Source organism: Anas platyrhynchos, chromosome 16 (assembly GCF_047663525.1).
Source record: "Anas platyrhynchos isolate ZD024472 breed Pekin duck chromosome 16, IASCAAS_PekinDuck_T2T, whole genome shotgun sequence".
Lineage (NCBI taxonomy): Eukaryota > Metazoa > Chordata > Aves > Anseriformes > Anatidae > Anas > Anas platyrhynchos.
Window position 1 is genome coordinate 1,340,095 of NC_092602.1, and position 26,727 is coordinate 1,366,821.

Genomic DNA, 26,727 nt, shown 5'->3' on the forward strand with positions numbered 1-26,727 from the left:
CTTGTGAGACTGAATAACTGCTGATACTGGTAAGAAAAATGCTGAAGTGTTCTCATTAGGAGCCCCTTCCTTTCCTTCCCTTTCCCTCATACCGAGCAGGTGCTGATGGGTCAGTGGCAGGCAACTCTGCAGGAATTGTCAAGTGACAACAAAGGCAAGCACGTGTACCAGACAAATGACAGCTGCATTACACTGATGCTGAGTGGCCCGCAGAGCCACAAGCCGGGGTCGGGATGCGGTGGAGAGATTCGGAGACCGTTTGTGGATCACCACCATCCTGCCTGCAGCCGGAGTCCTTGCAGTCTTCCTTCTCCCAGCAGAGATGGAGATCACAGACGCAAGGAATGGGTGAAAATTACCATTAATGGTAACTAGAGACACAGAGACGGGACAAGGGCACAAATGAATGGGGGAAGGAAGAATCTGTAGAGAAGAACGAACCGCTGCAATTCCACCCCCCTTTGGGAAAATCTATAGAAACTGCACAGACTGCGATGACGCCAGCTGAAGAGATTGCAGCAATTCATTTAACAGCAAATTTGGCCCCCAGCGCAGAATTTTAAGGGGTAGATCAAAAGGAAGCTACAGAAAGGAGCGTCTCCCCTCAGCTATTTTGGCCTCAATCAGATTTTTATCTGACTCACTGGGCTGTGTTAGTCAGCTAAAGGCAGAGAGAACCAAGTATAATCTTTAGTGATGCTATGGAGGAGTCACAGGAGATATAATTGTCCCCCTTCTAGCCTCAAAAGTATAGGAACACGTTTTTGATCAAATTTCATAGCTTTTCAGAAGCACGCTATGAGTTTTCTATTACACTCCTGGTTTGCCCCTTTACAAAGCCATCTGCAACGTTTCCAGAGGCCAAAAAAGTGTTCTTGGTGTCCCACAGAAGAACAAAGAGAAATGTGCAGGCACTTCAGCCAAGGACGTTGCTCTGATCATTCACAAATGGATATCAAGAGAGATTTCTGGCTTGGTGAATCCAGTAGCATTGTCTCCCTGCCCTGAGTGGTAGGAGGTGAAAATATGTGGGTCAAACCTGGTAATACCCAGTGAGGGCTCCTGCTACCTGCGCTTTGTGCTGCAGAGCAGCGCTGACTGCAGGCTATAGCTGGATTTAATACAGAACCTGCTGAGTTGGCCTGGTGATAGCAAAAGGAAGAATACCAAGGGACACGACCAAAGGGAAGCTTGCTACTGAAATAATGTGCAGTTTTCCAACCACACAGGCACTCAAGGCCTGTTCTGCGGTTGCGGAAATGAAGTTTGCAATGGCAAGTGAGAGATAAAAAACAAACAATGTTTAGTAAGATGCAGCACTGTTATAGCAAAGCCTGTTCCTCTGGAACCACTCCCAGGCACCGTTTGCAGTGTGCCCATCAGTGCCGTGTCCCTGGTCACTCACACACCAGTAACAGCCACCTGAAACGGTCTCTGCCAACACACTTACCGAATTCAGACTGCGTCCCTGGGTAGATTATTCTGAAAACATAATCTGTGGCTTCGTCATCTTCCTTGTCGGATGCAGACTCGGAGGAGCCCTGGGGACTTCGCTTCCTCAGCTTGGGAAACACCTTCCCCTGGTGAACAAAACCTGCTCTTCACAACGGCCCCACCAAAGCCCTGCCCAGCAAGAGCACGTGCTTGGTCAGCCTGGACAACATCTGCACATTCCCCGTGCTGGAGCAGGCCTTTGGATTAAGGCTCTGATTACAACACGAAGACGTAGCCCTATTTATGCACTCAGTGTGATCTGCCCCCTCCGTGCTGCCTACCTTTCCCCGCTGTGACCAGAGGGGTGGGTCCAGCTGCCCGTGGGGCAGGAGGCCGTTCTCCAGGCAGGACAGGAACTGCAGCAAGTGCCCTCCTTTGGGGAACCGCAGCGGAGGCCTCTGGATCCCATCCTGGCTCACCAAGACGACCGTTCCGCCGCTGTCTACTATTAGCAGCAGTGACAGCAGAGAGAAGACACACACACATCAAACATTACCAGACAAAGATGCAGAGGGCAGGCAAAAAGCTTAGGGAATTGTTTTTCTGGCATGCTAAACAGATTTTCTCCCTTGTTTGGATTCTTTCATAAATCCATTGTGAGTCTGGGGCCCTGGAGAACGCATGCCTGGTAAATTGCACCCCTGAAACCCCAGAGCAGTGCTCCACAGGGAGCTCTCTGCAGCCAACACCACAGCCAGGAGCTGGTTTAAAGGATTTCCTAGATGCAGTTACATAGCAGTGACCACCCAGAGCTCTGGAAATCTGCCCTAGAGCTGAACCAAAACATCCCATCCCCATGCCAGTGTCAGGGTAACACCCTCCCCTCCAGCAGCCCCCAGCCTGGCCTTACCTTGCTGGTGGCAGTGCAAATAGACGATCTCCTCCAGGCGAATAGTCATGGCATAGTCCCAGTACACGCTGGAACAGAGAGAGGAAGTCCTGAAGTTCTGGGGTGCACCAGGCTCTGCTTCTCTTCACATCAGCTCCCCTCCAGCTGTCCTGACACCAAGGGAAGCTACGGAAAGGCTGAAGCCCCACAAGGCCAGCCAGAGTAAGTGACAGCATCCCTCCAGAACCAGATACTATCCCTTCTACTGGAGGAGGAAATAAACCCTGGCCATCTGTGTTACTTCAGAGCTGAGAACAGATTTGGTTTGCACTGCTTCTGTTCTGGGGCTGCACTCCCTCAGCACAGACACCGCCAGATGGCCGAGCAAATCAGTGACGTGCTGGGGGAGATGCTGGTCAGGATGGGACTGGGGGTGACAGAGACCCCAGCAGGGAGCTGGGGATCACCCCAGCAGACACGAGGCCTCACCTTGGGTTTCATTTCTGCGGAGAGCCTAGCAAGAGGACTGCTCTATGAAGGTGTCAGTATTTAACACCTTCCTATTGCTTTCCAACAAAGCAAATTTCCAGTTTCTGAGCAGCACATCTGTCACTTTACAAAAATAGTGCTTAAAATGAAGGCATCACAAAATGGCTCATAAAAAGCCAGCTAAGGATGGGAAGGGGTGCACAGAAGTCACTCCCTGTAGGTTCATACTTACTTTGTCAGCCGACTCCTCTCTTCCTTGGTCACATCTTGACACTGGGAAGTTTTAGAGCTTAGGCTAATGCCCAAGTCAAGAACTCAGAAAAGTAGTGGTGAGATGAGAATAGCATTTTAGGGGGAGGGTACAGGCATAATGGAATGGCCCAGGAGCCAAGAAGAGAGGGGAAATGAAAAAGAACACAGGTAAACAAAACGCAAAAAACTAAAATTGAGAATAAGCAAAACTGACAGCAAGTTTTTTTGAAGATGATCTTTGTCATAGGCCAAAGGAATGGTGTGCTAAATGTTCCAGTTTTCCTGGACTATTTGCTGATGGATGGGGATTTTGTTTGCTTTGTTTTTTCCCTCAGGCAAATTAGGACCTGGCATGACTCAGTAGTTTGTTAAAAGGATTGCAGCTATGGAGAGAAATGCCAGCAGCCCATAAGGCAATCCCAGACAAAGGGGCATGGCAAAACACCCTGCTGAACAATCGACTCCTAAGCAAACTTCAATCCCATTAGAGGAACGAACTCCAAGAACTCCGTTAAATTAGAGGGACTTTGATCACCTGCACATAGGACCATCAGGAGTGTGCTGAGATAGCACTATGAAATGGAACCCACTGTTACTGAGGTGGTGATATCTGGGAACTGCTCACGTTCTCTCTCTGCAGATATCCTTCCCCTGCTTATAGACTCCTCGCTTTCCCAGCTTAACCATAACAACAATGTAATACTGATGACAAGCCTAGCAGCACTGTTCCACGTGTAGAGAGGGCAATCCCTTGAGGAGATCACTGAGAGCAATAAATCCCCCCACTTTGCACCTTTCAGAACAAGCACCCTCTCCAGTTCCCTTGCTGAAATCTTCCAGCATAGATGGCTACACCACAGCATCTCCCACCAGCTGCTGCAGCCTCCCTCTCCCTTCCTCTGATACAAACTCAGAGCTGTTCAGCTCTGTAGTGTCAATGGGAAAGTTCGCTGATGGCACTGGATGCCAGATACCTCCTCCGAACCCACAGGAATGTTTGCCTCCCCTCTGCCCTGCGTGAGCACGCACTGGGAGCCAGTCACCTCTTCTCGTAGTCCAGATCCCCCACGGAGCCATTCATCAGCTGGTTGGGAGTCCACTTCAATGCCATGATGTCGGCAGTCTGGTGAAGGGACAGGTATCCCGGGATCGCCTCCATGTCGTCTCGCTTTAGGAAATAAAGGTGAGGAGAGAGTGAGCTGCTGAGAGCAGCCTGGAAGACATCAGAAGCAAGCAGCACCACGTCCTGCTACCCAAGGCTGATGCACACCCCACAGCACAGTCCTGAACCACAACGCAGCCCAGATGTCCCAGCAGGTACTTACTGGCTGCACCAGGACATTGTTTTTGCCATACAGGAGCGTGGCCCGGGAATTCTGGTGCAGCGACTCCACGTAGTCCCTGGCGGACAGCGATGGCCGGTCGTCCATACTGCCGCTTGAATGCCTTTTCTGAATCTGGAAGAGATCCACCTACAAACGTGAGGTGAGCATGGACACCTTCTGCTTTCTGAAAGCATCACTTCAAAGCTCATTTCCTCCTCACATATACTTAAAAAGCTCAGTACTAGAAACCTCCTCCTTTGTGTCCTCTAAGAGGATCCCTGGCTCTGTCCAAGCTTGATTCTGTACTTACAGAAGCCCCAGGAGTGTGCTTTGTTTGCAATAAACTGAGCAGACTTCAGCTGCCTTCACTTTTAGTCCATACACGCTGTTCCTAAACAGCAGAGACCCTTTCGGGATGTGGTGCCACACTGGTCCAGCACACTCACAGTCTCCATGCCCACGTTCCCAGCACTTCTGGCTTGAAGACGTGAAGTATCCTCACTTTTCTACCTTCTCTTACCCAAGGGCTTCACAGCCCTTTTCAAACAAGGGGAACTCCACACCCTTGGTGAGCGCTGCGAGGAGCTGCCCCCCTCCCAGCCTGCCCCCACTCACACAGAGCGCCGGGCGCTTGGTGGGCGAGTCCTGCCGGCAGTGCGAGCTGTGGATCCGGTGCCTCTGAACCAGCTCGTCGGCCGAGGGGTCTGTCCAGAAGTGGTCGGCTGTCTTCATCTTGGTGTACTCCAGTGCACAGGGACCCACTGCACAGAGAGGAAAAGCACAGACAGTGAGCACGGCCAGCTCTCAGCATCCCAGAGCAGGGGCAGTGGGACTGCAGGCAGCAAGCGCCAGGCTCAGCACATGTTGCTGCACCGTGTAACAGCAGCAAAGAACTCAGAAGCAGTCTGCTGGCCCTGGCAGTGAGCAAATAACCCAGCACCTGCAGAGCCCTGCGTGTACTGTTTTCAAGGGCCAGGCATCAGCCCTGGTTTACACCTGTTGGTATTACCAAAGCCTGTGCAGGAAAAGGAAACCCCTGAGCTCAGCCTTGCAACTTCCCATCTCGACTCACTGCTCAGCAGCTGGGCATCATCTGTTCTTTAGGAGAGCCCCACAGATTTACCTGGCCGGGGCTTTTAAGTTTTCTGAAGCTCTTACTAAAAAACAATTGAATTGGGATCGCAGGACTGTGAGCACAGGTTTGGAAAGCAAGCTATCAAAGCAGGGTAAGATGAAAGAGTTACCCAATAAAGATGCGAGAATCGGTCCATCCACAGGATCCATCAGGAGAGCTTCTTTCTCGTAGTACTTACTAGAAGAGATTAAAAGAACAGAATGCTGTAGCATTTCAGCCCCCTGGAACTGGAACTGCAAAATGATAGAGATTGTTGTTTGAAACCACTGTAATGCCCTTCTCTGTCTGTATCCTTCCATGACAGCGAGAGGCCAAGGAGCCTGTTACAGGCTGTTCCTGCTAGCCTCAAAAGTCCTGGGGGGTTGATGCCCTCGTGCAGCACACTGCCAGCATCATCATCTCCTATCAAAGCTTTCCTGGGGCTGGGGATGACACCTCCCCAGGACAGGAGGCCTCAGCATGCAGTTCCCAGGAGACAAGGACAAGTTGGTCCTCAACAACTCAGCCATCAGCAGAGCAAGCATGGCCTGTCCTTATTTTAGGGAGCATACGGGGACTGCCAGGAGCAGCGTATCAGCTCCTTGCTCTGCACCACCTGGACACAGCTCAAGCAGCAATATCCCCAGCACCCCTGGAAGGGGCAGATGCTGGTAGTGAGTTGTGAGGGGAAAACGGTCGGGTTGTGCCAGCACTCACCTGCTGTTCTCTACTAAGTAATGCACGATTTTATCCAAGACCTTTTCAAAGAGGGCTGTGCGGATCCAGAGGTGTTTGATGGCCTGAGGAGACAGGTTGGGCAGCTTCGGCACCTTGCGCACGTTCTCTGGGATGCTCTGAACTTGATTTCGTCTTTAGAGGTAAAAGGGAGAAAGACAACATCATCACTGGCTCATCACTGAGCACTGCAGGCCCAGAGCATTCATGGCTCCTGGTGGGACACAGGCCCTGTCCCCCAGGAACCCTGGGGACAGGGCTCCAGAGACTGCTCCCTTCACCCATCCCAACCCCTATTCCAGAAGGCCCACATCCGCATTTGAAAACTGAGTTCACCAAATCTGTTTTCAATTGTAAAGGCACCCTAGGACAAAGTCTTTACCTCAGCAGTCCTCAAACCCACACCTTTTCCACTAGAGCCTAAGGACTGAATTTCATAAGCAGAGCAGCTTATCTCAGGACAACTGGAAGATTCCTGCCCCCAGGGAGCTGCTCCATCCATCTCCCTGTTTCTTGTCCATGGCTGAGTAAGCCACACTTAAATGGAAGCTGAATTACTGCAGGTTACAGCCCTACACATTGAAGCAAACCAGATTTGGTTCCAGTTGGCTTCGTGCACTGGTCCATAAACTGTGACAGCTCCCGAGCAAATTTGTGCAGCTCTCCCAGCAGCATAAGACAAGGGGCAGAGGAAGAAATAACTTGTCCACTCTAGCTTAATCCACAACTGCAACTCACAGTTGCAGAGAAGCAACCGGTTCACTGAAGATACTAAAAGCCCGATAGAGGACTCTGTGCTTCTGGAAGAGCAAATCCTCCTATACATGCTTGGGCATTTCAGTCCACAGTGACACCCAAATGACACGTTTCCACACCAAAATGCAAGTGGTTTGTAGGACAATAGCCACGCTGGTGCCTTACGCATTCTCGATGAGCTGCTCCAGGTCCTGCACCTTCTTGCAGAGCTCCTCTGCCAGAGGAAAGCTCTTGCCCACCTTCATGAAGAGAGCTGCTATCTTGTTGCTGCGCAGGAACCCTGCCGCCCTCCGCTTCAAGCCGTACAGGACACAGGCTTCCACAGCAGCTGCAACAAAGCAAAGTTGTTACTGAAGTGGCAGGAGAACTCGCAGCCAGGCTGCTCTCATGTCACCGCTGCATCCATGACCTTACTCTACAGCAAAAATGTTTCCCAAGAGAAATCAACGTCATGTTCTGTTTCTGCCTAAGCAGACAGAACGTTAAGGTACCCAGCTGTTACGTGACCCAAAGCAGCACAGTTTATGCCTGTAGAGCTATCAGTTTTGCTGGCTGTACAGATATTATTTTAGTTCTACAAAAATGGAAAATTGACACTGGCAAAGTTCAGCTAGTCTGGTCAGAAGGACTAGTGTGGTGCAAGTAAACCTGAACCATGCGTGTGCTAAAATACAAGTACTTCAAAAGAAAGTTAGTTTGTGCCTGCTACAGTAGGTCCAATAAATCACTGGAGAGGAGTAGGAGAACAGACTAACTCCTCTTGGACTTGCTTTGTGTGACCAACAGCCTCAGGAGATCTCACAGACCTGTGATGAGATGAGACACACAGTTTGCAAACCAGCGGCGGTTCTGTGCCCCCAGCAGCGATCAGCCCGCACTGACGTGCCAAGCTAGCAGCCTGGATTAGGATTCTTTGGAGCACGTTGTTCATTCATAAAGCAGCAGGAGGAAGGACCTGAACCTCTACGCTTGCAGTCCTTTGTTCCAAAAATGTCAAGATCCAGCTCCGCTACATAATATGCTGAATGCAAACAAATCAATGCGAACACTGGGAGATCTCAGCAGCAGGGTCATATCCTGCTCCAGGCCCGTGCCAGCACCACCACTGGTAGTGGAGCAGTGATTTTCTCAGCAGAGCAGAGCCCAGCTCACGGTGCGGCTGTAATCACAAGGCTCAGGAGCTGCCAAGAGCCTGTCCATGCAGAGTCAGGCAGGTTAAGCCTGTGGGAGGAAACACTCCTGTGGTTTAACCACGCCAAGCTCAGCGCTGCTGCACTGCACAGAAATGCAGCTGGCTGCGCTTCCCCGGCTAAATGCCTCTGGTTTTGGGTGCCCACTGTGTCTGCAGGGCCAGAGGTCACAGCCAAATGTGGGACAGCACAGGCTTCCTCTGCCTCGGGCACTCCCCAAGCCCAGGGGATCAGGGAGCCCGGGACAGGCACGGCTGCCCAGGGAGCCCAGCAGGCACCGCACGGGAAGGTGCCACACGTACAGGCTGTGCCGGCAGGATGCTTGCCGGAGTCCCCTGGGAGGGCTGAGGATGGATGTCTAGTGTCAAACTCAGACCTATTAAACAGGCTGATCAAAGCACTGGAAAATTACACGGGCACGCAGCTCCACAGGCGATTGATCGGGGTCTGCCAAGAAGCTTTCTGGCACGCCAGCACCCTCCTCGCCCAGGAGCGCAGCGCCGCAGAGCCGTGCCGAGCCTTCCCGCAGCAGCCCAGCAGATGCTGCTGAGCCTCTCGCTCGGAAAGGCATCTTCTACAGCTGAACAACTCAGTGGAGACATTTAAAAACACATTTAATGCAGGCCCGTACACATCAGCTCCCTGGGCTGCGAGATGCTCTCATTATCTCTGCCCTGTTTAGCACCGTGCCCGAGTTCACTGCGGGGCGGGCAGGGTGGGCGCAGCGCTGGGGCTCCGAGGAGCTGCGAGAGACATCCTGTGCTCACAGCACCCCTGAGCCAGCCGAGTCCTGCTCACCCAGAACCCAGAGCAGCTAGCTGGACAGCTGGTTTTTCAATAAAGCCCTGTGCAACCCCTCCTGCAGCCTAGACACGCTGCACATAGCGTGGCCCACACGTGGATGGGATTTCCCACCTGTCCCAGACTTTGGTTTCAGAGCACAAGGCGATGCTGACACGCAGCTGAACACACAAATCACAGCAGCACCTCCAAAACTGGGGAGAAGTCCTCCCTCTCCCCTGAGCCTGAACCAAGGGCGAGGTCTCTACAGAGCCACGCTGCCCGTGGCAGCTCTCTGCCTCGCTGGGCAGTGCGCCACCACCCCCCTTCTCCAGTTTGGGTTTTCCAGGATCTCTCCATTCTCAGGCAGCTGTTTGCAGCCCTCTGGGCAATGTCCACAGCAGACCCCAGCCTGGCCAGGCTGCGATGCTCACCCCGTGCAGCTGGGTGCCACAGCTGCTGGACACAGGCAAAGGGCACTCCCAGCTCTGCCCAGCCACCAGCTGCCAAATCCACTTTGCTGCCCATCACCGACTTACCACGGACCAGTTTTCTGCCAGCTGCACGTGGTAACAGGAGGGCTGCAAGGCAGCAAGCCCACAAAGCCCCTCCAGGCCTCGCACCCACACTGGAACAGCAGAGAAAAGTCAGTCCAGAAGTGCAGGGCAGGTGGGTGAGGTCTCCCTGCCCCTGCTGCCCAGCAAGGTGCCGGAGTGAAGCAGGTGCCCCTCTGCCAGCCCCCGGGGTGCCATACGAGGATAAGCCAGGAGAGAGCAGCCCCGGACACAAGCATGGGCACTGAGAAGCCACCCAGGCAAGGGCTGGGGTCTGGGCTGCCATGCAGCCCCTGGGACAGAGCCCGCTTGGCACCACGCTCTTGATGTGTGGTCAGTGCTGCTCTCCATTTCCAGCAAGAGAGGAGAGCGCTCGTGCCTGCCCAGGAAACCCAGCAGATTGCTCTGCTCACGTCACGGCCAATGCAAGGCACGCTGCTGTCAGCTAGGGAGCAGCACCCAGGAGAAAACCTGGAGAGAAGAACGGCCTCCCAGTGTGCTCCAGCAGCACGGAGCAGCCACCAGCACCTGTCCTCAACGCCGTACCCAAACCTCTCCAAACGCTACTCCTGCTGGCAAAGCCACACACGAATGCACTCTGCTCAGGAAAACCTCTCTGTGCTCTGCCAAGGTCTCAGAAGCACGAGCACACAAACTAAGAGCACCTTGCCCACGCTAAATCCAGGAGAAATGGTGCATTCTTTTTTAACCTTATGTTTTCTTGAGATGTTTCTGAGATCCTGAGTGCGGCTGAGCACTAAGGCAACCTGAGCACTGACGTGGGCAAACAGCCCCGGGCACGGGCAGGCCTCCAGCCCTGCCGAGGGTGCTCCGTCAGCCTCCCAGGGCAGCATGAAGTGACAGATGCCAACTCGTGTTTGTCTGCTTCCAGCCCTCCCCTCGTGGGCTAATCGGAGCAGCTTGGGGGCAGCTGCCCTTTCCTGCCAGCCCACTGGTTTCATTGGAAGGGGTTTGCGGTACGCTGGGCACGCAGAGCAGCGGGAGGATGAGGAGGGCTCGGCGAGGAAGGCGGCTCTCCCCAGAGAAAAGGGCAGCTCTGCCTAGCCAGAGCCAGGCTTGCAGCACGCTCTGCTTGTCAGCAGAAGAGGTTATTTATAAGCTCAGCTGGCACACGGGGAGCTGCAGCACTCAGGAAGGTGCACGTACCGGCCAAATTAAAGAGCAGCAGCCTAGGTGTAGAGCCCAGAAGCCAGTGAAAGAGCAGTGGCATCATTAAGAAGCCAGAAGGAACCAACAAGTCCTTCGTGCCTGGATGCCTCAGCTCCGTGTCGCAGCAAGCTATAAATAATTCCGGGCTGCGAAGCCTTGTGCTGTACAGAGCAGCAGAGAATGAGTCACACCTTGAAGTCTGTTCTGCTCTTTCGATGCCGTTCAGTCGACAGAGCACAAAGGCACACAGGCCTGAAACAAGCGCCTGCACGTATTTCATCCAGGAGCCTTGGAAAAAAAAGGAGGAAGGCAGCCTCTTTGCTCTCCAAAGAGAAAGGGAGACCTCACAGCTCCCTTCTTTCTCTTCCGTGCATATGTCTGTGGGTGCTCCAGTCTCATTCAGTGGTAACAGCACTACGCGAGCCTTATCGGAGCAACTCCTCCGAAAGCTGGCTGTCATCACTTCTGTCATTTTCCTCCCAGCCTCCAAATTAGCAAGCTGCCCTTCAGCTATTTGTAAATGGAGGAGGGCTGCTCCCCCTCCGCACGCTGCCTGCGGCATTTGCTCAGCAGCAGCCACATGGCCCCAGCACGGGCGTGCTGGAAGCACAGGGACTGCGGCTCTGCAAACATCTCTGCGGGGAGCCGACAGCCACAGCAAGCAAACCAGGCACCCAACGGGCACAGGCTGCCCCCCTTACCTGGAGCCAGGGCTCGTGGTGCTGGTGCTGAGCGGTGCTTTCAGCTCCCTCGGCATCCTTTGAAGTGGAGGAGCTTGTCCTGAGCAAGAGCCATGGGGAGGAGCGGAATCGCTACCCAAGAAATGGTCAGAACTCAAGGGACCCCGAGCAACCCGGTCTGCCCCTCAAAGTGGTAAAAGACCCGATGTCAGGGCACAGCCAGACTCCTCCCTTAACACCGCTTCTCTTCCAAAGGCAGGAGAGGTCTGTGAGCAGCCCTGAGCCCGCGGGCAGAGGGAACCCTCCCTGCTCTGCCTCCCGGAGCCAGCACCCATCGCTCGGGCAGCTGCCAGCGAGGAGCCGAGGCAGGTGGAGGGCAGCAGGCACCCTGCCAAAGCACACTCTGGAGCTGTGGGTGAGTGGGTAAACACTCCACGCTGACAGGCTGCTGGTGCCCCGTTAACGCTGCCTCTTTGTGTGCTTGAAGCCCCCTCTGGCCCCGTCCCCATCCTACCTGCAGCCCCCAGAGCTGGGAGCTTTCCTCACCCACACCCAGCGCAGAGGGGCTGGTTCCAGGCCCAGGGCTCCCTGGGCTACAAGAAACTCACCCAGCTGACAGCCTGAGGTGCTTCCCTCGTTATCAGCACAGACTAATTGGTTTCTGCATAGGTTTGGGACTCCTCCACACCCACCCCAGCCACCAGCCAGGTTTCTCCACTTCCACGAACTCCGTGCCTGGTAGCACTCTGCAGACCGAACGCCTGATGGTGCTCGAGGAGCTGCTTCACCTGGGGCACTAACCGTGTCCCTCCCAGTCTGAAGGGTGAAGGAAGTTACACAGAAGGGCCAGAACAACAGAAAAAACTTAATTCTGCCCCCTTGATTGCAAAGTCTCCCCTGATGATCAGCTGTGATCAGAAGCTGAAGCCCTGCTTTCTTCCACCAGAGTAGACAGGGAGCCGACCCGGCACATATTGCTGGCAAAAGGCAGCTGCTCTTCAGGGAGGTTTTGAAGCAAAGGCTTTGCCAAGACTTCGATGAATGAATTCTGAAACGCTTCCACATTTACAAAATTGTCACACCAGCAGAGGAAAAAAAAAAAGTGAGAAACGCAGGTTAAGTGAAAAGCACAGCTGCCAGAAAACAAGACCCGCAGCGGCACAGTGTCAGAGCAGATCTTCCACAAGCCCCATTAGGTGCTGTAACAGTCTCCAGACCGAAGCCTCCCTTCCATAAACTTCTATTCCACAATAGCAAAGGAATATTTACAGGCTTTGTTGAATTGATTCTCAAGGGGCTTAAAAAACAAAGATTATTTCTAGTATTTCTTAAGTGACCGTATGCACTGCCAGCATCCTTCTGACACGTGTCGATCTATTTCGGGCACAAAGCGAAGACCTCAGGGATCCAGATTCCTGCCAGAAGAGCTCAAACTCTGGCACCAGCCACCTCCCCAGGGGGACATCCCTGGGAGCACACACAGCACAGCCGGGCCACGAGGCAGGAGACCCCGCGTGAGGGTGCTGCAGCCCCAGGTCATACCAAATCCCACCACCAGAGACTCACCGCAGAAGGAGATGATGTGGCTGCTGTCCTCATGCACGAACTTCCTCGTCACCGCCTCCTCCATGATCTGCTTCACCTGTCGAACAGAGGTCCCGTTAGAGAAACTGGGAGATTTCACCCCAAGACCAGAGTGAGGAGAGCCGTGGTGGTGCCTCCACGGGGAGGAGGAACAGGGCTGGGCAGGGAGCGGGCCAGCAGCATGAATGTGGTTGTGCCATGAGGAACCCTCCTTGATCCTGACTTCTCTGACCACCTCCAACAGCCCAAGAGGTCTCACAGAGAATCACTGCACCTTTGCTTGCCACTCATCACGGGCTATTTCAAAAAGTAATGACAAAAAGGATGCTTTGGTTTTTGAGAAACTTCAAAGTCGGAAAACAAGGAGCAGAGAATCAGCTGCAGGCACCACGCATTGTTTAGATCAAAGGTGTCTAAATAAGGGTAACCAAACCTCGCTTTTAATGCTTTCATAGCATCGTGCTCTTTCACTGTGTGGGGCTTTGACAAATTTCATTAGGATCGCAGCTGCTCCAAATGCCCGACAGCTGTGGCAGTGCCAAAGCCATCGCCTGGCACTGAGTGTGCCCAGGAATGCGACCTGCGTGACACTAGAAAAGAAAATAAAGGGTAACCCACATAAATCAGGAGTGTGAGGAGACAGGAGGGAGGTCAGACCCGCCGGGGAAGCAGGCTGCTGCGCCTCCCAAAGCAGACCATATCCCGCTCAGAGCCGTGGTGACTTCCATCCTCAGCTATCAGCCTCCCTACTCCTGCTGAAACCAGCAAAAGCCCCGCTGAATGTTTGGTCCTGAGATGTTCAGTTCCTAACAGTTCTTCCTTTTAAATACCGAGCTACTGGTATGCCCAGATCTCATCTTCCACTGCCCCTCAAGCATCCTGCTTTTCTCTCTTTGGTTGCAGAAAACGCAGGGGAAAGGGTTCACAGTGCGGAGACGTGGGCGTAAGAGAGGCTCTGCTTATCAAGATGTTCTCTGTAAAGGCACAGAGAAGAGAAAAAAACAGCAGGTCAAGACTTGGCCAAGCAAACCTTGCATGTACGAGACCTTTAATGGAATTGTTTGGGGAACTGAACTCCTTCGGAAGCCGTAATCAAGGTCAGTTATGCACAACCGATGGCTCAATAAAGGAGGGCTTTTTATGAATATGGATTAAGAAAATAGCCCTATCTAGAGCCAGAAGCGTCTGTCCGCATGTCGAAGCAAACAGGTCAGCTCCCCGTGCTGCTCCGCGCCGCTGTGCTGGGTAAAACAGAGCTGCTGGAGAGCCCAGCAGGGAGCGGGGCTGGCGGTGACTTCACCTGTGGCCCCGGCTGCTCCGCTGAGCTGGCAGTGAGTCAGGGGCTGCAGCAGGGGATGGAAGCGAGGTGTGGATGGTGAATGTTCATGGACCTTAAACTTAAACTGAGGGGGATGCTTCTGTGTGTGCAGGAGGCTGGGAAGAGCAAGGCTGGGAAAAAAAAAAAAAAAAAAAGAAAAAAATCACTTGGGAATCGACGCACACAGTTTGTTACCGGCTTGTGATTAAAACCAGGAGCAGATTCAAATTAAAGCAGTATATCCAAATATTTGGCAGCCACCCCTCGTGCAAGCCGCCGCCTTGCTGCCCCACTGTGGTCTCACCCCCCCATGATGGTTCTGTGGGGCAGGCACCATCTGCATGCACGGCGGGACTCCTGCTCCAGCCGGGCATCTTGGCGCAAGCACGGCACAGACAACCTGCACTTGAGAGGCCCAGAAGATCTCCTTCTGAGAGACGCAGCTTAGTGGAAAACTACCCGTTAAAGGAGAAAAAAAAATACACGGTATTGACTGAGGTTATCACCCTAAACAGCATAAATCAGAGATATTTAAAGAAGTGGGAAGGGCGCTGCAAGAAGGGCACCCACCTGATGCGAAGGGATGGAGCAGAGCGAGAGCAGCCATACAATAAACACGACGCCCTGATAGCTAGGGAAACAGATGGGGTCTCATAAACACCCCAAAATCTTACATTTGCCCCAAAGTGGAGCAGGCTGGCATCCCTAGGACGGCTGAGCAGGACACAGCCCCACCCCAGAGCACCCCCAAATCCTGCCCTTCTCCTGAGGCTGTTGCCTGCTGATGCCAAATCAATCCCCTGCTGAGCCCCTGGGGATCACAACCCCCCCAGCAGCGACCCTACACCACGATCCCAAATCCTCCCTGGCAGCAGAGCGTGCCCACGGTGCTGCCAGGCTGCAGAGCGCCAGCTCGCCCGGGCTTGGCTCGTGCTGCAGGGAGGACTGGGGCTGCCTCATCCCGGCATTTTCATGCTAATCCTCACATTGTAGCCAGAACAATCCCAGCGAATGAAGCTGCCCACTCTCCGTCTAAAGGCAGACTACGGAAAATGAGATATTTACTCTGCGTTTATTAGAACGGAAATTAAAACAGCAAGCAGTAATTTAGCTGTAGGTAAACTCCAGAGGAACGCTGTGAGTTCTCTCCTGGAGAACAAAACGCCCTTCCCAGCACAGCCACGAGCCCAGGAGAGGTGATCCCCTGCCCTGAGAGCATGGGTGCAGACACCCCACAGGGAGATGGCCACGCAAACCCAGCCCCAGAGGTCCCAGAAGGCAGCCAGGATCTGCAGCCCTGCCTGAACTGCTGGCTTACAGCAAGCCAGCGAGCCCTTCTTTGCTACCCAGCAATGAATTACAGGATAAATGCCATTTGTTCCTCCTCATCCCGTCTCCAAAACGGGACCCTAAAGCCCAGGACGCTGAGAGGAGCACTGGGGATGTGGGGATCAGAGGTGTCTCTGCTACAAAAGCCCCAGGGTTATGCCTCACCCCAAAGGGGAATTCTCCCCATGCCCATACGCAGTCTCAGATGGAGCAAGCCAAAAATGACAGCAGTTAAAATAACCACCAAGGTGCAGAGACCAGGAGTGAGCCACGAACCCTGGCTTTCATTAGGCTCTCTTTGCTCATAATCCCGTCTTTTTACCCCAGGGAGGTCACTCCACAACCCGTCCTGCAGACTGTTCAGTCACGTTAACAGTCACAGCTTCCCCTGCCATGCTTTTTGCAAAGACTTTCACTGCTTATCAAGGCACTCCTGGTGGAGCAGGCTACCTCCCGTATGTTTGTCCACACTCATAACTCTCACTGTTTGCTCTAAGCCAGATGCAAACAGGCTGCAAAAGAAATCCTGCCAGCAGCTCCTCTCTTCCAAGAACTTGTTTCATCTGCTCTTCTACCTGTTCAAGAAAATGGGAAGCCAGAGAAACCTCACGTTGATGATAGAGCCTTTAAACCTGGTTTACTTTTCCATGTTCACTTTTCATATTTTTTTATGAGCTTGCATCTTCTTATTCTCATCACAGACAAAGTTCTGCTTTCATCATGCATTTGGAAGTTAATGGCAGCACTGAAAACTCCCATTTTACCTGTTAGTTCTGATGCAACAAGTCCATGTGGGAAATCCTTGACATAATCCGAGCATTTCTTTAATTGCTTCTCTGAATCAAGGCCTCTTTCCAAGAACAAGCTCTGGTTAAGCTCTGCAGCAGACAGTTTCCCGGACACTGTGCAAGACTTGTCCATGCGGTGCCGCAGTATTATCACTTCTCAGGTATTATAAAATGCTAAGGGAGCACTTAGCGAAACAGACGCAATATTAACACAATCACAGGCGTGCTTGTGCTTGCAAGGACAAACACAGTTTGCTTGCGTTGCAGCTCAGCCAGCCCCACGGCAGGGCTTTGCCACCGGGTCACCCAGCTAAGATTTCCCAGCAGAGCACGGCTGATTTTTGTCCCTGGCTCTTGGGTTGGTTTGTTCCAACGGAGGCTCAGCAGGCAAGGCAAAGCGGGTGAAGAATCCCTGTTCGGCTCTAGGACACAGAAATATTATGCAAACCCCACTGTGGACTCATGCACTGTCAGCCAGTGTCCATCAAAATCCCCGTGGAGCAAAGCATGCTGGGGACGGCAGACAGAAAAAATGGCACAGTCGGTTGCACTGGCTGTGCTGCAGCTAAAAAGCTGCTCTACAGCAGAACTTTCCAGTCCAATACCTCTCGCAAACTAGATTCATCTTCTCATTTGAAAATGAAATGTCTGCCTGCTGACAGTCTTGTTGCTTCTGCTGACAAAGACACAACATCCTCGTTTTAGCAGGCTTCTTTCTAAAACTCGCACTGTCAAATCCAGTGCTGCAAGATGCATCTCCCTATCTCCTCAGCCCTGAGCACCCTCATTATTCCGAAAGCAGGTGCCAGACAGACTTTTCCAGCACCATCACAGGTTGCAGCCCAGCTCTGCCACTTGTCTAAGACTCTACTAGCTGCCTCCTAAATAATTCCAATTAACCATGCTCCCACCAGCTAAAATAACGCCCATTGCAGAGCACACGCACTATTTCTGCCCAGATGCTCCAGGGGCTGTCACCAGCCACCCGGTGGCCCAGGGGACTGCTCCTGGTGTGCTTGGCAGACACGCAGCTGCTCAGCTCCTGCCCCATGGCAGCTGGCCGTGCAGTGGGACATCGCCATGCGGTGCACAGCCCCGTGGTGCACAGCCCCGTGCTCCGCTAACGCCTCCATCACCATTACCTACACCAGCACTAAAAGCTCTTCGGCAGCTCCATCTCCTTGCTGCCACAGAGACATCGATTGCAACCCTACTGGCTGAGACCTTTGGCTTCTCTAAAAGTCGTGTTTAATTATTTATCATCACCTACTAACTCAGGCACGAGGCAGCATCCCCGTGATGGGCAGCCTCCAGCCCAGCCATGTGCGGGCACCTCGTGTCCTCCCTGGCAGGAGCCGGCTGAGCCTGGGTGCTGAGCAGGAAGAAGGCATTGATGCAGACGAGTAAAACAGCAGAACACTCCAACAGTTTGCTGGAAAGAAACCAAAAAGACATGAAATGGAAAGGTCCACACTACAACACCGTATCCTGGGGGAAAACAGGAACGATCCCAGTGATCTGTGTTTGCAGACGGCATTTTGCACCAGGCTCTCTTCACAGGGCATCAACTTCTGGCCAGAAAGCCGTACGTGCAACACTAATTTAAGACTGCTTAAGATCACGTTATAGCCATTTCTATTCCTGTTGTGCTTGTCAAATGCAAATTTCCACGCCATCTGTTGGCACTGCTGGTACCGCTATTTGCGACACGCTCGGTACAGACACCACAACATTTTGGGAAAAACTTTAGTCATTTCTCCGTTCTCGGTGCCTGACCTTGAAGCTTTACCCTCTGGTTTTGTTCTGTGCCCATCACCCCATAAAGCCCGTGGTTTCTGAGTTACATTGACAAGGGTTTGGGATTCTATGAACAAAACCTGAAGACCCCAGGTGGGACTTGCAGCCCCCGCCTGCGTTGAAGTCTGTGGCTCCGTTGGCTCTGTGCAAAGGCAGGTATTTCTATGGCAACTGCCAGGACGCCGCGAAGAGGAGAGGATGACATTTTGGCAGCGCAGAGAGGCTGGGTAGGGAGGAAGGAGCCTTCTCCAAAACACCGAGCTCGCCTCCCCAAACACGACAGAGGAAGATGAAGGGAGAAGGAAAGCAGCACGAGACTTGCACTGGGTACGAGAGAGCTGGCCAGCGGTTTTGGAGGATGAGACACGAGCGCTTTTATCTTCAAAAGGAGAGAAAATGGCCCCCAGTGATTAATAATGCTTTTTTTCAGAGGAGATCAATGCAGGCAATCAAGAAATGCTGCATTAAAGCTTTCTGTTTACTTTTGATATAGGAACATTTGAAAAAGGCTGACTGGGGTGCTCGAGAGCTGTCAGAAGGTCCCTCTGCAAACAGGGACTTTCATTACAGAGCTGCTGCTTATCATCCTCATCTTCATTTCACCTGAACAGTTTTGACAGCTACACAAAGCCTGGGTTTTTTAATTTGGCCTTGAGAACATATAAAGCTATCAACACTAATCTTTCAAATCCTAATAACGTTCAATTAATTTCCAGTGCTCTACCCATCCAGAATGAAGTAGCTCGCATGGACAGCCACAGCCTGGCGTTGAGGACCCACGGACACAAGCACAGAGGCAGAACAAACCCGAGCTGCAGACCTCTCCCTGGTCACTCTGCACTGCTCAGCCTGGCGGCAGACAACACGGCTGTGTCGTGGGGCACCGATCTGAAGGGTGGAAGGAGAGACTGACTGATGAGGCTATGATATGCGATAGAATTAGTGAACAGCCACAGAGCAACACCCGTTCAAGCTGTTAACAAGAACCAACGTACCCAACGCAGACAGAATGCCACGGGACATCAGAAAGCGAGCAGCCTGTGCTCAGTCAACAACTGTTTAAAAAAATGTCTAAGAACAAGCAGCAAAATGCTCAATACATGCAGATCAGTGACTTGCTATTAAAAGACTCAGCGCTACTTGCTGAGTGGCAAGTTAAATAAAAACTAAGTTTTCACAGAGGAATAAGCAAGACAAGTGTTTACTTTCATGTTCCATTCAGCTTTTCACGCAACTAATTTTCCAGGCACAGCACAAACAGCCTGTATTTCACGGGTAACACCTGCTTCCCCACCTATTCTCGTATGCACTGCAATTAACCTGGAGGTACTCAGAAGACTCTACCAGAAGACTCTCTTAAAAGACTTAAAAATGAAACTTCTTTTTTTAAGAAAGGTGGGGGGGAGGATGGGTTGCAAGAAGAATATTTTTTATCTGAAAATATCCAACCCTCTTTTAACCTGGGATATTTCGGGGTCTGGATTTTTAAATAAGCCTCATTCCATCTGATAAGGGCTGTAAAAAAAAAAAAAAAAACAAAAAAAAACAAGAGAGAGAGAGAGAAAGAGAGAAGATTGGGTTATGCTTCTTTTCCTGTATAACAAGGAACAGGATTCCTCAGAAAATCATCCTGCCACTTCTTCCCTTACAGTCTGCTGACAAATAGCCAATTTTGCAGCTTTCAAGATTTGTTTGATTTATTATAAACACATGGACAAAAAAAAAAAAAAAAAAGACAACGACAGAGACAGCCCCAGCTCCACGCATTTCCATCCACAGATCTACTGCGGAGCAGGTCTTCTTAAAAATAAAAATGCGTTAACCATGGCAACAACCAAATACTGAAGTCCATTTGCTCACTGTGGCACTTTGGACAGTTTCCATCTACTGTTTATCTATCTCTTCTAATCAGACCTTGTCTACACAGTATTTTTATGCCTTCAGCTATTGCACTAGGATGACAGATGTGGTATGGCTTCCCCAGTTTGATCTGTGGACATTCCTAGATCCAGAAGAGCTCACCTACATGCGAGAACCCCACCAGACCACAAAAAGCCACAGCTGAGGCCCTGCAAACCAGGTATGGTCTAATGGAATGAGAACATGGAGTTTTGTGAAAGGTGAAAATTCCAGAGGTGGAAAAAATAAAAGGGAGATTTCTGCTGCTGGCCCTTTCTCTTCCTGCTTCAAAGTCTGCACAAGCTCCTGACTTAACCTGCAGTCAGTCTAGAAGAGGGAAAAAAAGAAAATAGGCAAAATAGGCCTTTTGAGCAGGGATCGTATTTCTTTTTTTTTATCCTAACAAAGTGCAGAGCCTGGGTCTGACGTGGAATCCACGCACCTGTGTAGCTGTGTGCAAACAGCCCCATCCTGCTGGGCCAAGGACACAGGCAGCAGGCGCTGAGCTAGGAGAAACCTCGGGGCGAGCACAGCCGCCCGCTGCCTGCGTGGGCAAAGAAGCAGCAGCACACAGCCATCCCAAGGCAGAGCCCAGAGCAATGGGACTGCCAGAGAAACATCTCTGCTCTGCATCAGCGCTGCCCTTGCTAAAGGGCTGCTGAAGAGGAATTAGCCTGTGTCAAACACTGATGTCATGAAACCACAGCACACGGGCCGCTGGCATTTTATCCGGGCAGAAAGGCTTTTCCCATACCCTGCCTCACTCCTTCACCTTCACCTGCCTTCACCACCCCCCTGTATGGCACAGTTATTCCACAAAAACACAGCAGGCAGCCTCCCCACGTTATCAGAAGGGCACGCCACAACCCTCAGCTCCCCTCCTCCAGGCACAAGCTGCACTTTCTTCAAGCACACAGCCCTGCAGAAAGAGCAGAGAGGGAGAAGTCCAGGACCGACTGCTGGTGCAGAAGATGCTCGTGTAAATGACAGCCTGCAGAGGCCCTGTCCAGCAGCCAAGCCGTGTAACTGGCAGGCCGAGGGGCAATCCTCAGCGCCAACCCCGCAGCGGCAGCCGAAGCGCAGTCTGCTGGTTTGTCTCTCTCCGCTCAGGAGGAGCCGCAGACGGACGACGGTAATGAGATGTCAGCGTTATCTACAACGCTAAATAAATGCCGTACCTCTCTCCTGGTTTAATAGCCGTTGCCAGGGCAACAGGTAGTATTCCTCGCCGCCACACCCGGCACAGGATTAGAGGTGTGGAAGTGGTCTGGATGGATGGATGGATGGCCAAACCGTGCCGTCAGCCTTCCCCAAACCTACCAGCCAGAGGTCTCATTCAGGGCTGCATTTCCAGCAGGGACATTCTGCTTTCTTGTGCCCCTAAGGCACGCATCGAGATGCTCATAAGACCAGAAACCAAACGCCACACATCACGCCCCCCAAAATCCCAGCTGGCCAACCTGTGGGGGCACAGCCCAGGCAGGAGATGCTCCCGGTGACCCGGGGCTGCAGCACGGGGCAGGGCGAGCCCGGGTCACCCCTCAGCGGGTACCACAAGGCTCAGATGCTCAGGGCAGCCCTGCAGGCCCCCCGGTACCCCCACAGCCACGCACTACGTGGCAGCACCGTGGGGCTCCGAGCTCCGTGCTGGGATGCGCTGCTGGCTCCCAGCCTTAACGCCAGACCCAGAACCACACCGAGCCCGGCACCGACAGCACCAGAGGCAGCTGGGCACAGCTCCCAGCACACCAGCAGCGGGTTCAGGATGCCTGGGAAGGGACCAGACCCACACCACCACCGCTCCACACCACACGAGCCCACACGTGTGCACGGTCCCCATCCCCTCACCATCCCCACAGGGCCCTCAGCTCGCCCCAGCTCCACGGCAGGGCCCGTCCCAGCCCGGCCCCCGGGGGTCCCCTCCCCGCTGCGGGACTGTGCCCCCCCGGGGCTTTCTGCGCCCCGTCGGTCGTGCCCCCAGCACCCACCTCCTTCTTGACGGTGCGCAGCAGCCGCTGCCGGGTCTCGGCTTCTGTGGGGAGAAGGGGGAGAGCCCCGTTAATGCCTGAAGCCCCCTTAATGCCCGCGGCCCCGTTAGCACGACCCGCTGCCCCCCCGGCCCGCTGCCCGCCCCTACCCGCCGGGGCCGCCGCCATGGCCGCGCTCCTCCGCCCCGCTCCGCCCGGCCCCGCAGCGCCCGCAGCCTGGCGGCGGGGCCGGCCCGGGCCGCACCGCACCGCCCAGCCGCGCCCGCCGGGGTGGGGCCGCCGCCACCGCCGCCAATCCGTGAACGGAGCCGGGCACCGGGCACCGAGCACCGGGCACCGGGCACCGGGCGCTCGGTGGGGCCGCGGGCGGGCCCGGCTCCTCAGTGGGGCGGCCCCCGGCCCCTCAGGCGCGGCGCCATCGGGCTCTGTCCCCTCAGCGGGGGCATAACCGGGCTCAAATCCGCTGTGGGGCGACCCCAAACTGTCCCCAGCCCTTCAGTGGGGCCACAACCGGGCTCAAACCCTCACATGGGGCCATAACTGGGTTCATCCCATCAGTGGGGTGACCCCAAACCGTCCCCAGCCCCTCAGTGGGGACACAACCGGGCTCATCCCCTCAGTGAGGTCACCCCAAAGCATCTCCAGACCCTCAGCAGGAACCACAACCGGGACCATTCCCTCACGTGGGGGCACAACTGGGCTCATCCCCTCAGTGGGGTGACCCCAAACCATCCCCAGACCCTCAGCAGGAACCACAACAGGGACCATTCCCTCACAGAGGGGTGACCCCAAACTATCCCCTCTCAGATGGGGCCACAACCAGGCTCATCCCGTCCATGGGATGACCCCAAACCATCCCCAGCCCCTCAGTGGGAACCACAACTGGGACCATCCCCTCACATGGGGCCACAACCAGGCACATCCCCTCAGGGTGCTGACCCCAGCCAGGCCCTGTTCCTGCAGCTACCAGGGTTTCACCATCACCGGGCACCCCCCGGCAGGGAACCCCCCAAGCCAGGCACCGGCAGCACCCCCAGGCCCCAAGGCTGATGTGCCCCGAGCACCCCGGGCTGGCAGCCCACAGGGCTGGGTGACACGGGGACAGGCAGCCCCCCGGGTCGTGTCCCGTGCTTCCCAGCCATGCGGGTCCGCTGGAAGGTGCCCACGGTACCAAGTGACAAAGTCTTCTCCCGGTGCATCCCTGCAGAGCTGTGCCAACCCCTCACGCTCCTCCTGGCTTTTCTGCACCAGGAAGGTGATAATGAGCCGAAAAGCCCTAGTCACAGGAGACCCGGAGATGCCTGGTATCAAAATCACAAACACTTCAGAGCAAGCCCTGCCTCGCAGCTCTCATTAACATATTTTTCTGTTTTTCTGTTCCCTCATTTGATGTTCCAGGACATTTCCATAGAAACGGGCTCCTGGTTCCTTAGCAGTCCAGTTTCCAATAACTACAAACCACATTAGCGCCGGGGCAGCTGCGCCCGGCCCCGCTGCACGCAGGCACGCGGCCACCGCCAGCGACACGGCCCCAGCCGGCAAGGGGCTGAATTTGGGTGCTGTACCCCCAGATGCCCGCTGGCCCCGCAGGACACCCCCATCCCAGGGGCTCCAGCCCCTTTTGCATCAGGGCACGGTCCTGCGGGGACAACAAGGCAGCTCTGGGTGCGGGGTAACTCCGAATTCATCCCCTCCTGCAGTTTGTGCAGGCACCGGGAGGATGCCTGTGTGATGCTGACTGCGGAGGAAACCCATTTCCTTGTCTGTTGTTTGCTTCCACTGTTTGTTTGCTTGCCGAATGTCCTGTTAATAAAGGTGGTGACGGTGCAGATGTGAGCGAGCTGCAGCAGCAGGGCTGCCTGCTGAGGGCTGCCTGCGGATCCAGGGGGATCCCAGGAAGAAGGGGCTGGGCTGGGGACTCCCATTAGTGACCCCTGGTTTTTACCAGCACCTCGGGGTGCTGTTCTTGACCTGGGAGCTCCTGCATGTGGTGCAGCACCCAGCCCTCCACACCAGGGCTGTCAGGCCTGCTTTGCCCGTCCAGCCCCAGCTCTGCTCCCCACCACCGCTCGCTGCAGACCCCCAGGGCCCCCCAGCCCTGGATGCTCGGTGTCACCAGATGGCACCATTGCATCTGCTTTACCTCCAGCACTGGGGCTGTGAGAGCGGGGTGGGAGCAGGTGGGCTCCTCTTCTGGAAAGGCTGCACCATGAGGGCTTGGGGTTAGAGGAGGCAGCAGCCCGGGGCTTTTTGGGTCTCAGCTGAGACCAGGTGAGTGCTGCACGGGGACAGAAGGGGGTGTCCAAGCACTGACTTTGTGCTGATTGTGCCAAGCGTGCACAGTGAAATAAATGTTCTCTGCATTAAGGTGGCTTCTGCTGTTCATGCTGCACCTTCTCCATCCGGCCGGGACGGAGCAGGCTCTCTGCAGCACAGCACAGCCGCAGGAGCTGCGATGGTTTGGCCCCAGGCTGGTTTTGGGCTCCTGTAACTGGCCCCATGTGGCTCCGTGATGTCCAGGAAGGAGCACGGGTCATGTTCAGCATAAGCCCGCGCAGCTCGTGCCTCTCTTTGCTGCTCTGCCACCCTGCCTGTCATTTATTTATGACCACAGGTCCTACAGTGCTGAACAGGCAATTAAGGCAGGCTAATAAACAATCATTATGAAGGCATTACAGCCTCATAAAACACTAGGTGGGAGTGCCATCAGATATCAACAGTGAATGAAATCATCAGGGCAGAGACAGCCTAACTGCGCCTGTGGCCCTGAGCTGGAGCCGGGGCAGAGCAGAGCCACGGCTCTGCACAAACACCCAGTGCCCAAATGGAAAATGTGCCAGGTCCCGAGGAGCCAGGGCACAGCACGGCCGTGTCACACTGAGTGCTGATTCCTGCAGAGCTTCCCAAGCCCATGAGCTTGATTTGACTATTGCAGCCTGTGCAGTGTGAGAGCGCGCTGGCAGGGAGAAGCCCAGAGGAGCAAGAAGATCATCTCGGCTCCTGCTAATGAACCGTGCTGGTTCCTGCAATCTTCAGTCCTGTCAATCTCCCTGCAGCGCTCCAGGAGAACTACCCCTGGGTGTGCTGCGTCCCTCACACACAGAAGCAGCCCAGGAAGGACCCATCTCCTCCCTCTGTGCGCTCTGGACAAATTTGTGCCACCGGAGAAATGCCGTCTTTGGGGGAAGGCGCAGAGCAGCTCACAGGGATGGATGCTGGCACGTCTGGTGGCACTGCCATGGGATGTCCTGCTCCCAGAAAGTTCTTATCCCATGATAAAGAGGGGAATAACTTACCTTACTTTGGGTCCTGGAGGAGGTGAAAGACAAAAGTCACATCTGCACACACCGTGCACAGCCACACACGTTATACAAGTGGCTGCTCCCCTCTGCACCTCAGCTCAACACAAACTCTGTTTTTTGCCTGGCTCCTTCCTTCCCCAGAACAACGGTGCCATGCAGTGGGGTGGCAGCTATTATTGTTTTATTAGCTCCTTTGGGGAGAAATCCACCGAAACAAGCACACAGACCAGATCTCTGTACTTCTCGCTGGTTTCTTTTCCCTGGAAAATGCTGCTCTCACTGGATTAAAGAGGGGTGGGATGCAAGTGGCCCCTGTTTTCTGAAGTCTGGAGAGCTTAACTGAGAGCACATTGATGTATACTTAATGTGATTAAGTTACATCTCTGAGTATCATGCTAATTAAATTAAACTTCCCACTGCTGCCTCTGCGGCTCAAACAGGAGAGCTGTTTTAAGACCACAGTTCACATCTCTGCATTTCATTGCACGGATGAGCAGGTAGGATAAAAGCAACCTGCTAATCAGATAATCACACTGTTTAGAAACATCATCTGACTCGATGGAAATTCAAAGTTAAAGCTGATTTGAACTAAATTTAAACTGAACATTTGAAATCCATAGCGATTGGTGCTTTGTGTAAAGAAAACAACGGAAAATGTGGCAGTAAGGGCGCTGGGGAGTGCGCAGGGTGCGTCTGAGCGTGATGCTGCAGAGTTCAGGCACCGTGAGGCTGGCCCAGGAGACATGAGCAGCATAAAGCAAATTTTGGGGTTCCCCCAGCTGCCCCCTGCTCTCCATGGACCAAAGTTTGGCTCCAGCAGCGCAGGAAAGGAGCCAGCTGTGCGTTGTTCCAGCCGCCACGTGCTCTCCGTAGCCTCCTCCGTTGAAATGCCTCTAATTCTGTGTCAGACGATGGCCAGAGATGTTTGGCTACGATGGGCAAAGTGACAGCACTTTAGGCAGAAGCCCCCATCTGGTGTGGGACACCAGGGACCAGAAAATTGTGACCAGAGTAAAGAAAACTCTGCAGAGAGCCCTTCTGCGCAGCGGCACCGCGGGTCACACAGCGGGGACACCCGGCGGTGCCTGGGCCATGGACGCCCCACCAAAAAAAAAAATACACCTCTCCCTCTGCCCTGCTCCTGTCTCCAGCCGTGGATTTTCCATCTTGGGGCTTCTGAAGGCAATCGAGCCCTCAAAGCTCGCTCCTCATTGACTTGACAGCAGCAGCCCAGCCCCAACGCCGGAGGGGAGGCAGCCGCATTGGTGGATTGTGGTTGCACGGGTGGGCGATGGGGTGTCCCCGGGGGCAGGTGGGGACCAGGGGAGCAGGGAAGGGGGTGCTGGGCGCAGTC

General features: G+C 54.0%; 1 protein-coding gene across 11 annotated transcripts in view; it reads right to left on the minus strand.

The window, feature by feature from the left end:
• Positions 1 to 22,338, minus strand: part of SGSM1 (small G protein signaling modulator 1) — a 37,985-nt gene extending 15,647 nt beyond the window's left edge. The window contains exons 1-14 of one of the 11 annotated variants that reach the window (XM_038187536.2): positions 22,221 to 22,338; positions 22,072 to 22,115; positions 12,935 to 13,010; positions 7,160 to 7,322; positions 6,221 to 6,373; positions 5,634 to 5,701; positions 5,005 to 5,150; positions 4,390 to 4,536; positions 4,108 to 4,232; positions 3,045 to 3,107; positions 2,345 to 2,412; positions 1,776 to 1,936; positions 1,451 to 1,580; positions 192 to 371 (exon numbers count right to left, since the gene is read on the minus strand). In XM_038187536.2, coding sequence (XP_038043464.2) covers positions 192 to 371; positions 1,451 to 1,580; positions 1,776 to 1,936; positions 2,345 to 2,412; positions 3,045 to 3,107; positions 4,108 to 4,232; positions 4,390 to 4,536; positions 5,005 to 5,150; positions 5,634 to 5,701; positions 6,221 to 6,373; positions 7,160 to 7,322; positions 12,935 to 13,010; positions 22,072 to 22,115; positions 22,221 to 22,239 — 1,543 coding nt within the window. In that variant the 5' untranslated portion in view covers positions 22,240 to 22,338. Of the gene's footprint in view, positions 1 to 191; positions 372 to 1,450; positions 1,581 to 1,775; positions 1,940 to 2,344; positions 2,413 to 3,044; positions 3,108 to 4,107; positions 4,233 to 4,389; positions 4,537 to 5,004; positions 5,151 to 5,633; positions 5,702 to 6,220; positions 6,374 to 7,159; positions 7,323 to 11,882; positions 11,983 to 12,934; positions 13,011 to 22,071; positions 22,116 to 22,220 lie in introns of those variants that run through there. The other 10 variants (XM_038187535.2, XM_038187537.2, XM_038187539.2 and 7 more) reach the window with 10 other exon arrangements.
• Between the last annotated feature and the right edge of the window lie 4,389 nt (positions 22,339 to 26,727).